This window comes from Mandrillus leucophaeus, unplaced genomic scaffold (assembly GCF_000951045.1).
Source record: "Mandrillus leucophaeus isolate KB7577 unplaced genomic scaffold, Mleu.le_1.0 Scaffold43, whole genome shotgun sequence".
Classification (NCBI taxonomy): domain Eukaryota; kingdom Metazoa; phylum Chordata; class Mammalia; order Primates; family Cercopithecidae; genus Mandrillus; species Mandrillus leucophaeus.
The window spans coordinates 1,113,418-1,128,318 of record NW_012104587.1 but is presented as its reverse complement, the minus strand read 5'-3'; the positions used below and the strand labels follow the sequence as shown (position 1 = coordinate 1,128,318).

Genomic DNA, 14,901 nt, shown 5'->3' with positions numbered 1-14,901 from the left:
AACAGTGATGAGAGCACAAGGTCACACTGCTGGGCTTTGCTTTCTATTTTGGAAAACACTGTCATGTCCAATTTACCTGGGGCCATATGTCATTATTGCAGTCTCCAAATTGTCAGGGGTCCAAAAATCACTGCCTTCTTGGTTTCTACAAACAGAGCACAGGCTGGCTGGGTTGGTATACACTATTGTGCCCTGGTCCCACGCTAGGTTGACACATTGCTTCATTCCTGGAAGGGACTAGGGTGTCTCCCTGGGGAATAAATAGAGCAGGTCTGGGTGCTAACCTCCACAGCAGCTTCCTTGATCCCTGCCACGCACGACTGAACACCGACAGCAGCTGCCTCGCCATGAAGCTGTTGATGGTCCTCATGCTGGCGGCCCTCCCACTGCTCTGCTATGCAGGTGAGTTCCGGGCAGAGAGGGCTGCCTCAAAGTTAGGGGTTGTCACCTGGGCCCCTGTGAAAGAACTGCCAGACCCCAGCTCCCAGCATAGGTCAGCTTCAGTACAAAGGGTCTGGGTGTGACACGCCTTAGGAATTCCTTTAGTTCCTGACAGTCAGGCAGGCAGTGCCTTCGTGAGCTGTCCCCTGCATTGGAGCCGCACGCTGTGTGTCACGGCACTCAGCGTCCCACCGTGACCACAGTGACCATAGAAACCAGGATGAGTCTCAAGATTGAATATTGGAATTAGCTATTTCAGTGTTGCAAGAGAGAGACATGAATGAAGGCCCCATGACATATGCGCCCTCAATCAATGGAACAATCATGGGTGTCCTTGAATGTGGAAAGGAACAGCAAACCTCTTAAAACAGAAGTCACAGGCTGCGGAGTGTAATCCAGCATCTTGCATTCTGTGGGCCTCACTCTGTGTTCTCAGAGTTTATCCGAGTCTTTCTGGGATGCCCTTTCCATCCCAGTTCCTTCAGGCTCAAGGCAGACTGGGGAGGAGAATTCACACCCCCTGAAGTCTTCTTCCAGCACTGAAGGTCCAGTGGGAGAAAAAAGCCCAGACGGCTGGAATCAGTACTGATAGGTCCCCCCAGTGGCTTGCCTTGTGCAATTCCCAAAGCTTACCCTGCACACTGTGCCTCATTTGTTGCCAAAGTAGGTGCAAATGGGTTAATAGCTGACAAGCACACAGTCAACTAAATAGAAAACAGCAAGAAGCTCACAAGAATCTGCGTCCTGAGCACTTTCCACTCACCCAAAGTGGTGGCCACCTCAGATTCTATCATGAGCAAGAAGTTCTGTTTCAGGCTCCTTTTTATTGCAGTAGAGTTAACGGAACTAATGGGCAATAGCCTAGACCCATTCATCTGAAATCATTGAACCCCTACTTGATCCTGGGAATGATAAAAGGGAGGCATTGTGTGATTCTGAACCAAAGAAGCTCAAGCAGTGTTTGGTGTGTGTCCCCAGTCAGAGCACCTCATTTCCCAAAGGCCGTCTTCACCAAAGATGCACAGGGTTGGGCTGACCTGAGCTACAGAGGTTGGGAGAATTTGCACAGACCGAGTTTATGCTCCTAGAATTGAGAACTTGGCACCCTGCACCATAATCTTTCTGAAACTTGGGCTCTCCTGGGGGGTAAGAAGATGACCAGCCTCACAGCTCATCCCCAAAATGAGTTCATCCCTCTGGGGATGGCCCATGTTCTGGTGCCTTTTTCTCAGGTTCTGGCTGCCAACTGCTGGAGGATGTGGTTGCAAAGACCCTGGATCCCGAAGTGTCTGTACCAGAATTCCAGCAATATGTGCAAAAGTTCACAGACAGTGAAGCTGCTGAAAATGCTGTAGGCGAACTCAAACAGTGTTTCCTCAACCAGTCAAACGAAACTCTGCAGAATTTTGATTTAATGATGGTAATTAATTTCATTTTTTTTCTCATGTGCCCTTTAAAATCACTGTCCAGAAACAGGCTCTAAATGTGCCATGAGGAGTGTTAAGCACCTGGTGAACAAGCTTTGTTTATACATCATTTAATTTAATTTTTTCCTTAGGGTGCTTTGACACTTCACTTTGAGAGTCTTCAGGGAGTGATAAATGGGAAAGGAAAAAAAAAAAAAAAGCAAGCTCCGGAAAAGGCAGAACAAATCATCAGCTCCCCAGTCCATTCTCTCTCTCTCTCACACACATAGAAACACACACACACACAGACACACACACATAGAAACACACAGACACACACACATATAGAATCAGAGACACAGATGCACACGTACATGGAATCACACAGACGCATGCACATAGACACACAAAAAGAAACATAGACAGACTAACAGGGACATACACACACACGCACACACACACACACACACATTTTCCTTCTTTCTTTAATCTTTGTGAGACAGGGTCTCACTCTGGGTCACCTAGGCTGGAGTACAGTGGTTCCATCTCGGCTCACTGCAACCTCTGCCTCCCAACTTCAAGGGATTTTCCCACCTCAGTCTCCTGAGTGGATGGAATTACAGGTGCCCGCCACCACACCGGGCAAGTTTTGTATTTTTTGGTAGAGATGGAGTTTCTCCATGTTGGCGAGGCTGGACATTTTCTATGAAGAGGAAGGATCTGATTCTCAAAGAACCACTCATTACTAGGAGCAACCAACAATGCAATTTTTCCCTTTCACAATAATAAATAATAAAAATGTTCTCAAAATTATTTTACACAGTCCAGAAAATACCTTTTGTGCAAATCCTACAGATTCTAATATAAAGAATTTAAAACTCATGCCCAGATTTGCTAGCATACATGACTGGGAATCACGCACCATTTAATTAAGCGCCTCAGGAAACGGGAAGTGCAGGTCATGGATGCGAAACAGCATGAGTGCCAGAATTCTTTAAAATAAAACTCAGTGGTTATAACAACAAGGATGTCTGCCTATTTAAAAAAAACATGCTACCCTCAGATTCTATTTTTAACTTTTATGTAATAGTTCAAAATTCCATTTGAAACATTTTATGGTAGAGAATTTAAAGATCTACCAAACTTTTGTAGAATCATTTCTTCTTTAAAAATCTGGAGTAGATTAATCATTACCTAGCTCCAATATTTTTAAATCTGTATCAAGGTAGTGGTGGAGAGCCTCAGACTGTTACAATATTTCTCACTTGTAAGGCCACACAGCAACTCCAAACTATCACATTCCTATATTTGAGCTGAGGTTTTAATAATTCTGTGTCGAAAGAGCGGTCTCAGAATCAGTTTAAACTGGCAGGTCTTCATCAAATAGTGCACGTCACATATTTATTGGATAAACTATTTCAAGGAATAGGATTTTTGGAGAAGAATATTAAGGGGATCCTGGCAAGTAAAAGATCCTAAAACCCTGACCCTGTAGGAGTAAGTGTCTCCTGGGCTTTGTGCAGTGCCTCATGCCTGTAATCCCAGCACTCTGGGAGGCTGACGCCTGTAATCCCAGCACTCTGGGCTGACGCCTGTAATCCCAGCACTCTGGGAGGCTGAGGTGGGTGGATCACCTGAGGTCAGGAGTTGAAGACCAGCCTGGCCAATATGGTGAAAACTCATCTCTACTAAAAATACAAAAATTATCTGGGCATGGTGGCAGGCACCTGTAATCTCAGCTACTTGGGAGGCTGAGGCAGGAAAATGGCTTGAACCTGGAGGCAGAGGTTGCAGTGAGCTGATCTCGTGCCACTGCACTCCAGCCTTGGAAGCAGAGGAAAACTTTGTCTTAAACAAACAAACAAACAAAAAACCAACAACAAAAAACAAACAAACAAAATATAAAGGTGTCTCCTGGATGACAGAGTAAATGAAAAGAGAATTCTTGTTTTGCTTCCAGTGCAAATTTTCCTGAGTGTTAGATGTTTGTGGACAAATGCAGGAAAATGACATGAAGAAAAGTTTCTGTATTTTAATATTTCACTTTCTAACAGTGATTTACAAATCTAAGTTGTCTGTTTTCTTTTGTTTCCCAGGAGACGGTATACAACAGCTATTGGTGTGAGCCCTTCTAACTTTATACAAGACCTTTGGCTCAGAAACGACAAGACAGATGATGGTCGGAAAACTACTGCCTATCGCTGGAAACTGCAATTTTTCTTATTTTCTTTCTCCTTTGGACCTTTTTTTGTGGAAACTGCAAGGAAACTGTTGAAACCTCAAATTCATTCTCATTTCAGTAAAACTAACTGCAAATCATAAAGTTCCTTTTATTGTGTCAGGAAAGGGAGGCTTTCCAGGTCTCATAATCAGGCCACCTGAGGGAGGCAAACACAGACAGGCCATAGACAGACCTTGCAAGTGTCGGGCGAGGGACTGAGGCTTCTGTGAAGCACTTGCTTTCTCAAAGCCTCTTGCCCAAGCATTGGGCCTCTCTCTGAAGACTGTTTCCTACCTCCATCCCACCACCTCCCCACGTGACTCTCTCTGGGGTCCTCAGGCTCTAGGTTCCGAGGTGGGGTCCTGCTCAGAGGCCCTGCTTTCATTCCAGTCCTCTTCCGTGTACTGAGCCCTGCTGGCCATGCCAGGCTCCTCTGCACTGTCTCTGGGCCTCCCTAAGGTGTGCAGGGTCCAGACAAGAGCCAGGGAGGGAGACCTACAAAGCAGGGTGGATGGTGTCTGGCTTCTCAATTTTGATTTTTGTTCATTATGGATGTTGGATCTGAGGATTCAATTTCTTTAAATGTTGCATTAAAATATCATTTATAATATTATGTTATTTTAGACATATAAAAATATAATTACCGAGTTTCATAGCACCCTCCTTAAATTATTGAGTTTCCCTGAGTCCTGTCTCTGCAGCAGGAATGGGGTCCATCCTCCCCTGTCCCACAGTGAGCTGCAAAGGCCTTGAGGGTTGAGGGGAGTGAGTGTGCCTGCAGGGACCCAGCACAGCAGGGGATGTTTAAATGGAACCTGGGGCCCCCTTCATGTCCTGTCCCCAGCATTCCTGTCACCAGGGGTAGGCTATTGCCACCTCTTCTGCTCTTGCTTCAGCCTGTCCCTCTTCTTTCTGGGGCCGTCCACTCACCCAAGAAGACCCTGTCTATTTCTCAGGACAACTCAGCTCCACTAGGACTGACTCTTTTCTCAGGCAAGGCAGGTGCAGGGATCCAGGCTCACAATATCTGTAAGGGGCCATAAAAATGAAATAATTTTAAAGAATCATTTCCTAAATTGAATATAACTGCGATGAATATATATCAATGAATCTAGCCAGGAATATAGACTCTACTTTACCAATGCAGTTGTAAAATACAAAGTTTAATTTTTTTGTGTGTGTGGATAAATGGCCTATGAAGGCAATAAAATACCAGTGACCTGCAAAAGTCACAATGAAGCCTTACGCCCAATAACTTCCAAAAACCACAGGCCACCCTCTTTGGTTTAAGGTCCTGAAAGAGAGGAGAAGGGAAAAGAGATTCAGAGCTAAGAACTAGAAGATGGGCACATGGTAGCAGAAAATATAAATCTGTATAGAGAAGGGCCTGGCCCGTTTGGTGAGGGGGCCATATACATTCTTGAGAGGCAACAGGCTGTAAGGGAAGGGGCCACTCCAGGATACTCATGCCACTTGGGGAACATCCTACATCCAAAGCCAGGTTTGCACTGGTGGATGAGCCTATGTACGAGCATGCCAGACCCATGCAGCGGAAAGAGGACCCTGTGCATGGCAGGTGACAGACACAAGAGCTTCTGAAATTGCCGACAAAATGAACATTCTTGACAAGAGGTTTTTATTTCCCCTTTAGTTTTTGTGTTTTTAAAGCATAACGAGTTCATTTAATCAGTTTTACCTGACATAGAAAGCTTCAGAAATGAAGTCGCAAAGAACCAAGGGAAAACTGTTTATTTTAAAGCTTAGATTTAATGCACAGTAACAGCCGTGTAGAAATGTGATTGGACAAAAAGGGAGTAGTCTCATGTGAATAGACGGAGTGGGAAAATCCAGCAAGGCCTGCTGTTCAGATTCTTCTTGGCTTCTCTGTGTGCCATTCCCAGAGAAGGGCCTTAAGCAAACTTGCGGGTGGTGACAAACTATACCTCAGATCTTTCAGGCATAAGGTAACCCACACCCAGAACTTCTTGAAGAGCCCTGAGAAACCCATCACTGTTGCCCCCAAAATCCTGGTCTACTATAGGCAAGGGACTCCAAGTGGCTAGACTGGGAACCAGATGAGACTCCAGATTGCTTAGAGGAGCCATCCTGGGTGACTGACAACCACTGCTCTTTCGGGAACTGATCCACCGAAGCAGAAAAGCCCTCACACTGCACATAGCCTTGCTGGGCTGCTGGGTTCTGCAGGCTCTGCTGCCACAATTACTGCAAGAGGCCATGTCAGAAGGAGAGAAACATGACTCCTTCCTCGCCCCAGCTTCCAATCTCCCAGCAATACCTTCCACTGGAGGTTCGCAAGGAGCCAGCTGCCATGACGTTGTGGGATGGGAAATACAGAGGCCTCCATTTTAGCAATAGGGGGATACATAGGAAAAAGTAAATCTGGACCTAAGGAAAAATAAGCCTTATCTGGCTTCCCATGATGATAATCTAGAGTCTTAGTCTTTTCAGCCAGTTGGAGGCCATTGATCTGACCTATTGAAGAGTTAATAGCTGGAAAATTTGTTGCCTACAATGTAATAAATGAGGCTTAATTAGCTCAATAAATACCTCTAAGAATAACCACAGGAGGCTTAACAGGCAATAACCAGGTATTAAATCATCCTGGAATAGGAAAAATTTCTACAAGTTTATGCCTTAGTACCAAAGGGCAGCTGACCTACAGCCAGAGACTGTTCAGGGAAGATGCTGCGTATGGCTAGGTGTGCATAAAGCATCAGAACTAGTGGGATTAATGGGGGGCAATGACAAATAGTAGAAAAGGTTTCATTATCCACGCCATTGCAGTGCACTTTATAGGAAGAAAGGTCTTTCTACTGAGTAAAGTACCAAGTTCAGTAAACTGTCTCTAGAAGCCCACAGTGAGGATCAGCCCATCAGTTTCCTGCTCTATCTCATGTATCCTGAGATTATTCATTCTGCTTCTCCGCGAAGCTCTTCCAGAATTCATACAACACTGCATTCAACCTATTGTGGATGTCGCAGGGTAACTGCTTTCCTCTCCAGAAAAAGACGGAGAAAATCTATTTATTTTATCTCCTAAATGGCAACTGTTTTGGCAAAGGACTCAAATACCCACCTTTTCATTTGGTCCTTCAATGTGGTTGTGGTTTGCTGTTCTCATGTGTGTAGTTTACATGTGGGGCCAACTTACAAAGACATACAGGTACCTCATAGGAGGGTGAGCACACTTTATACACTGTGGGGATGGACAGGAGGAGGTGTGAGGACCTGGCCCGGGTCACTGCTAGGGCAATTCTCTCTCTGGGATTTCTTATGTGGAAGCAATGAGGTAAAAATTGAGAACGAGAGTGTGATGGTTAATACTGTCAACTTGATTGGATTGAAGGATACAAAGTATTGGTCATGGGCGTGTCTGTGAGGGTGTTGCCAAAAGAGATTGACGTTTGAGTCAGTGAACTGGGAAGGGCAGACCCACTCTTAATTGGGACACCGTCGAATCAGCTGCCAGCGAATATAAAGCAGGCAGAAAAACTTGAAGAGACTGGCCTAGCCTCCCAGCCTACATCTTTCTCTCATGCTGGACGCTTCCTGCTCTCAAACACCAGACTGCAGAGTCTTCAGTTTTGAGACTCGGACTGGCTCTCCTTGCTCCTCAAGCTTGCAGACAGCAGACAGCCTACTGCAGGACCCTGCAATAAGTTAATACTTAATAAACTCATATAAATATATTATAATTGTATTGTATATAATATGTAATAACAAACTCATATATATATCCTATTAGGTTTTACTCTCTAGAGAACCCTAATACAGATTTTGGTACCAGGAGTGTTTCTAGAGGAACAGAATATTAAGGATGAAGTTCTTTCGTTGTTTTAGGGGTTTCTGGAGTTAGCTGCTTAATATGATTTGACCCCAAAATACTAAGGACTGTACTTCTAATAGTATGGAGAACACTGATAGTCTTTGGTGTAAACTGTTTAGAGAGTTATACAAAATAAATGCATTTGACGCTCCTGATTCACTGCTCGTAAGAGGCAAGGAGTTTAGTGACTCTATACATAATACCTTTGACCATATGTGGAGAACAAGGAACATAAAGCTGGTTGGTTACTCCTAAATTCAGTGGACAAAGAGATGAAAGAAAATGATGAACTCAGGGATTCTGTCTCCTGGCTTCAGAAGCAGATACTGAGCCTCAAATCTGCTAAGATTGCCCTGAGTGAGAGTCTTATCTCCTGTAGAGAAAGAGTTGAAATTGTGGAAGAACAGACACAAGCTCTTATCACGCAAGTGGCTGACCTGCAATGAAAGGTGCACGCACAGTTTCGCCAGATGTCTACTGTTAATATGAGGGCATTGATTGGAACAGGATGAGACCCTGTAACTTGGAATAAAAATGTGTGGAGGAGGACCCTGATGAAGCTAAGGACATTGAGTTTGTAAACTCTGAGGAAGCTTTTTTTTGCCAGAACGAACAGCTTCCCCATCCCCAGTAACGACAACCTTCCCTCCCGGACCCATACTGCCATCAGCCTTTCCACATTTGTCTGAGGAGATAAACCCTGTGCTGCCTGAGGCAGCAGTGATGGCCTCCCCTGAGGCAGTTGCCAGGCAAAATAATATTCTTCTCAGGAATCACACCCAACACCCCTGTTTACTTCTGGACCTATAACTAGACTAAAGTCCTGGAGGGCCCCTGGAGTTGAGGTTGAGAGTGTGACCTACAGGGAGGTGCACTACACACAAAAAGAACTGTTTGGGTTCTCTAATTTATGTAAATAGAAATCTTGAGAACAGGCATGGGAATGGATATTAAGGGTATGGGATAATGGTGGAAGGAACATAGAGTTGGATCAGGCTGAATTTATTGATTTGGGCCCACTAAGTAGGGATTCTGCATTTAATGTTGCAGCCTGGGGAATTAAAAAGGGTTCTAATAGTTTACATGCTTGGTTAGCTGAAATATGGATTAAAAGATGGGCCACTGTGAGCAAGCTGGAAATGCCTGATCTCCCTTGGTTTAATGTAGTGGAGGGGATCCAAAGGCTTAGGGAGATTGGCATGGTGGAGTGGATTAGTCACTTTAGACCTACTCATCCCAGCTGGAAGGGTCCAGAAGAAATCCCCCTGACCAATGCCTTGAGAAATAGATTTGTGAGGGCAGCACCTGCATTTTTGAAGAGCCCTGTAATAGTTCTTCTCTGTATGTCAGATCTAACAGTGGGAACTCCAGTCACTCTACTACAAAATTTAAATACTATGGGAGCAATTGGATCCGAGGTGGCAGCAGCCAAGTGGTGGCACTCAACCATCAAAGGCAAGGTGGGCATAGCTACCATATTTGACAACAGAGGCAAAGCAGCAATCAGAATAGTGTGACTTGTGTAGAGCACTGGCATTGACTAATTAATCATGGTGGTCCCAGAAATGAAATAGATAGGAAGCCTACTGCATTCCTACCTAATTTTTTTTTTCATTTTTTTCTGAATATTTTCTTTTTATAAAATTTATTTTATTTTATTTTACTTTAAGTTCTGGGATACATGTGCAGAACCTGCAGGTTTGTTACTTAGGTATACATGTGCCATGGTGGTTTGCTGCACCTATCAACCTATTATCTAGGTTTCATTTTGTTTATTTTATTTTTATTTTTATTACACTTTAAGTTCTGGGATACATGTGCAGAACCTGCAGGTTTGTTACTTAGGTATACATGTGCCATGGTGGTTTGCTGCACCTATCAACCTATTATCTAGGTTTCATTTTGTTTATTTTATTTTTATTTTTATTACACTTTAAGTTCTGGGATACACGTGCAGTATGTGCAGGTTTGTTACATAGGTATACACATGCCATGGTGGTTTGCTACACCCATCAAACTGTCATCTACATTAGGTATTTCTCCTAAAGCTATCCCTCCCCTAGACTCCCATCCCCAACAGACCCCGGTGTGTGACATTCCCCTCCTTGTGTCCATGTTTCCTGGTGATACTGGGAGTCCTGTGAGTATCATGGGGGACTCCTGTCTCAGCCACTGCCTCCCCAGGTCACTGGATGCCCATGAGTATAGGAGCAGGAGGTGTGAGGTGTGAGGATGGGGACTGCAAGGACTCTACCTGCACAGGGATAGATCCGCATGGGGCCAGGGCATCACTTGCTTTTGACAGCTTCCCAGTGGATTCTAAAACAGAGACACATTTGAGGACCCCAAGGCAGAACATTTGTCATTCTTGTATTCTTTAGTGGGAATAACCTCAGATCTTCCTGGGCACTAGTGAGGTCTAAGTCAGACAGAACTTGGAAGCCTTCCAGCAAAATGCATATCAAGATGCTCAATACATAGAAATTTTTATTCATTGTAAGCATTATAGTAATGGTTGTTCCAGTTTGCAGAGTGCTAAGATTTTCCTGAGTATTAATTAACTTAGTGTGTTCTTACAACAATACTGTGATATGCATCCTATAACACAGAAAGGCACACTAATGATAAAAGGGATGTCTATGCATGTGGGTGCATGTGTGTATGAGGATTTAATGTAAGGCATGGGTATTTGAGAGGGCTTTGCAGAGGAAGAGGTAAGCGAAGTGAATTCTATAGATGGGGTTGCCAGATGTCTCAGGCAGGGAAGGCTACAGAGGCAAAGGAAAATACATTAGCCCTGGTGGAAGGATATGAGTTATGTGATAAGTAAGAAATGAAATATAAACAACTGTGACTGATTACAGAGTACCTGGGGAGAAAAGGGAGATGAGAGGGCAGGGGCTGGCAAAAACAGGTGTTGGAAGCCCTTGTGTGCAATGCAAGGGTGTGGACTTGCTCCTCCAGTAAGTGTTCCTCTGTGGTTTTCTCCCAGTGTTGCAAGAGCTCCGTGAGTCCTAGTTTGCCATGCACAGTGTGTAGACTGAACTGGTAATGGGTTTCACAAACTTAGGTTCTGTTTTTAAGTGCACCTATTTTCTGGTGTGATTTTTAAAATATATATTTATTTTACAAGAAATGTTCAATTAATAATAACTTATCTACTATTGTTCCAAGTGTATAAACATTATCATATGAAGGTAGGTTTGGGGTAAAAATAAGTTCCCTTACTTAAAATCCTTGAGAACAAAGAGCCCTTTGGTCATGTACACTTGTGGAAAAGAAGACAGAATCACATTTTAATTTTAGGAGGTTCACTTTGGCGTGGATAAGGAGAACATATTGCAGGAGGGCTTCAGAGGCTAGGAGACAATTTAGGAGATTTCAATCTAAGTTGTGAAGGACACAGACCAGACTGTGATGGTCACTACATGATAGGAAAAAAGAGATTTGCAGAGGTAATGCTGTAGCCATGGAGGGAATAAAATGTAGTGCACGGCTAGAAGGCAGTAGGAAGGGGAGACGTTTCTGGCTGATTCATGTTCCCCCCAAAAAACATCTACATCCTAATCCCTGAAATCTGTGACTGTTCCATTACATGACAAAAAAGCACTTTGCATATGTGATTAAGTTAAAGATGATGAGATAGGGACATTATTCTAAATAATCTCGTGGTCCCTAAACCCAACCTCTGTACTTTGTAATTAAAAGGCAGAGAAGGATTTGACATGGAAATAACAATAGAAAAAAAATTATCATGGAGAAAGAGGTTGCAGTGATGTGGCCACAGGACCAGGACAGTCAGCAGCCCAGAAGCCATTAGCAGCCCTTAGTGATCTCTCCCTGAGAGCCCCCAGAGGGAGCCGAGTCCTGCTGCCCCCTAGCCTCCCAGCAATGATACTAATGTTGGGCTTCTGATCCCCAGAGGTGTCAGAAAATCAGTTGTTTTAAGCCACCAAGCTTGCAGAGGTTTGTTCCAGCAGCCACAGGACACCAAGACAAGAACCTGTTGGGTCTCCCTGTGTCCTGGTTAGGAGACTTGCTGGGTGGGTGCATTACCCTGGATGGGCTCATGGAAGGGAGAGCAGGCTGTGGGAGGACGCTGTGCTCAGTTTCACATCCTGCTCCTGGAAGGACTGTAGAGTGCACGCTTGGAGCTGTCCAGTTGGCAGGGGGTGCTGGTCTCTGGAGCTCTTGGGAGAGCTGGAGAGAGAATTTGCCTCAGGTGCTGGTAAGGGTGCAGACACTGAGGAGTGCTCTGAGTGTGGGGAGTGAAAAAATGTGAACTCCATGTTGAAACCTGGAGATGCCCTCAAATTGTGATAAATTAGGAAATAAACATGACGGGGCAGAGAAACCATAGTGCAGAGGTGGCACCAAGCAGGCTGACCTTCGGTCCTAAAGGACATCACACTAGGGCCACTGCTGGGTGGGAACTCCAGGCCTGGACACCCAGGCAGGCTGGGGGTTCCCTCAGTACAAGGCCATCAGAAACACTGTAATTCCTGTGTCCTCGTTAACATGGTTTTCATTTAGGGCCACAGGATAGGGAATGTCTAAGGAATGCAGGACGATTCCTACCAAATATTTCCCTCTGGGATGCCTGGACTCCGGCCCCATTGGTAACAGGACCTAGTTCTCTGGAGCTGATTATCACCCACAGCAAAAGGCCGTTCCCCTATAAAAGCCACCCTTGACTCAAGGCCTAAGACTGCAGGATCATAACAAGACCAGTGGAGACGTGCAGGGCAAGTGATTTATTAGAGAAAGACGTTGAAACCTTTACATTCTGCAGTGACGATCAGAGTATCATTGAAAGATGGTGGAAACTAGCATTAAAAAGTTTTTACATCTCAGCGATCACATTTCTCTGCTATTTTTCCCTGAAATAGAAAAGGAAAGAAAGGAAGGTGAGGTTGGTCATGCGGCTCCTGGAGACAACATCTTAACATCCAAGTGGCCGATGGAATTCTGCTCCCAAAGACAATTGGAAGGGCAGAGGCAGGAACCCAGTGTGTGGGGGAAACCAGGGCCTAGGCCTGGGGGCTTCACAGCACCCTTGCTGGTGAGGGAGCAGCCTTTCCTTGCCAGGCCAATAGCCCTGGGGGGACCTAAGTGTGAGGCCCCGGGTCCTCATGGAGGGGGAAAGAAGGGGTGGACAGAGCAGCCAGAGGTTATTGTCTGGGCTATCCCAGGACTTGGAGTCTCCTGTTTCCTACAATGAGGGACCCAGGACTGAGAGGCTGGTCAGGGCTGAGAGGGCTTCTGGGAAGCTTGGCTTCCAGGAGACTCCAGCCTCCCCATGTGGGAATTCTGCCTCAGGGCCCAAGCACCTCTCAGTCCTGAGCCTGCACCTTCCACGAGCATTTGCAGCTAAACCTCAGGACAGCAGCCCAGAGGCAGCCAGGCTGAGAGGCCCCTGGAAAACCTCTGATTTCTTGAGAAAGACAGAATGAGAGCATCCCGCTTCCATGGCACTGCAGGAGGTGGAGTAGCGAGGGTCTTGGCCCACTGGCCGTGGTCAGGAGAGCATCCTGAGTGAGGAGGGGAGCGTGGAGTCTGAGGAGCTGGGAGGAGCTCCTTCCTGGCTCTGCAGAAGCTGCAGAGAAGCCCAGCCCTCCAGCGCTGGCTCTGTAGGAGGCCTGGCTTTGGGTCCCTCCCTGCCTTCCTCTCCCTGTTCAAGGCTCCCACACCCCCGAGTACATTCCCCAGTGACTGTGTGAGGGCAGCTCGGCCTCAGGAAAGTCCCCAGGTTGAGAGGTAGTCATGTTTAGCCCTTCACCATCCCTGCTTGGGCCCAGGCTCACTCCCCATGTCCTCAGCACACTCTGGGGACACGGCATCCAGGAAGGTGACCTGAGGAGGGGGAACATGCAGGAGGCTGTGCACAGCTGAGCTGAGTTCTGCAGGCGAAATGGAAGCACCCACCCTGTGGCCCTGAGTGACTCTCTCAAGCAGTGAACAGCAAGGCAGGTGCCCCACCACCTGTGTCCCCCGCAGAGCAGCAAGCTGACCTCACTTCACACTGTGCTGCTGACCAGAAGCCTCGACATGAAAAAAGAAATAAATTGACCGCGGTGGGTGGATCGCCTGAGGTCAGGAGTTTGAAACCAGCCTGGCCAACATGGTGAAACCCCATCTCTACTAAAAATACAAAAATTAGCCAGGCATGGTGGCAGGTGCCTGTAATCCCAGCTACTTGGGAGGCTGAGGCACAAGAATCACTTGCACCTGGGAGGCGGAGTTTGCAGTGAGTCAAAAAAAAGAAAAGAAAGAAATTACCTGGACTTTTTCAATTAAAAGATGTTTCTCAAGCGATATCTGATCTGTGCATTTCTTCACTTCCAAAACGGCTGCTACAGCTTCTGGAGGTGCATCATATTTGGCAAGTTTTAACTTGAACACGGGTTCATTAATGAATGAGAAGCCTGAGATCTCAGAAAAAAGAGCTGGGCAGACCACAGCATTGGCTGAAACACAAGAATAAAAATACTCTTTATGTTAGAAAAAGTCGATTTTTTTTCATGGCTGCCTAATGGCTACCAGACATCACCCCCTGGGATCCGTGTTTCCACACCGTTATTGTGCGATGACACTGCCAGACCTTCTCGGTGTGATTTCCTCAAGGTCACACAAACAAAGGGAAGAGGTTCATACCTACAGCTAGACTCTCTTTTATTTATATATTTTTCTTTTTTTTGAGATAGAGTTTTGGTCTTGTTGCCCAGGCCAGAGTGCAATGGCATGATCTTGGCTCACCGCAACCTCCACCTCCCAGGTTCAAGCGATTCCCTTGCCTCAGCCTCCTGAGTAGCTGGGATTACAGGCATGCGCCACCACGCCTGGCTAATTTTGTATTTTTAGTAAAGATGGGGTTCCTCCATGTTTTTCAGGCTGGTCTCGAACTCCTGACCTCAGGTGATCCACCTGCCTCGGCCTCCCAAAGCGCTGGGATTACAGGTGTGAGCCACCGCACTCAGCCTTTTTTT

General features: G+C 45.8%; 2 protein-coding genes across 2 annotated transcripts in view; one reads left to right on the top strand and one right to left on the bottom strand.

Annotated features, from left to right (window-relative positions):
- Window positions 1-347: 347 nt before the first annotated feature.
- LOC105549150 (mammaglobin-B-like) lies at window positions 348-4,476 on the top strand. Its single transcript, XM_011993572.1, has 3 exons — window positions 348-402; window positions 1,674-1,861; window positions 4,408-4,476. Exons 1-3 carry the CDS (start codon window positions 348-350, stop codon window positions 4,474-4,476), a joined length of 312 nt encoding a protein of 103 aa, XP_011848962.1.
- Window positions 4,477-12,656: 8,180 nt separating this feature from the next.
- Window positions 12,657-14,901, bottom strand: part of SCGB1D1 (secretoglobin, family 1D, member 1) — a 40,255-nt gene continuing 38,010 nt past the window's right edge. The window contains exon 3 of the mRNA XM_011993359.1: window positions 12,657-12,795. Coding sequence (XP_011848749.1) covers window positions 12,766-12,795 — 30 coding nt within the window. The 3' untranslated portion in view covers window positions 12,657-12,765. The remainder of the gene's footprint in view (window positions 12,796-14,901) is intronic.

What these genes read in the sequence shown, in the direction of transcription:
- LOC105549150 (XM_011993572.1), top strand. Translation starts at nt 348, where the DNA reads ATGAAGCTGTTGATGGTCCTCATGCTGGCGGCCCTCCCACTGCTCTGC. An exon ending in CCCACTGCTCTGCTATGCAG is followed by an intron (nt 403 to 1,673) that starts GTGAGTTCCGGG and finishes CCTTTTTCTCAG; the next exon opens with GTTCTGGCTGCCAACTGCTG. An exon ending in AGAATTTTGATTTAATGATG is followed by an intron (nt 1,862 to 4,407) that starts GTAATTAATTTC and finishes TGGGGTCCTCAG; the next exon opens with GCTCTAGGTTCCGAGGTGGG.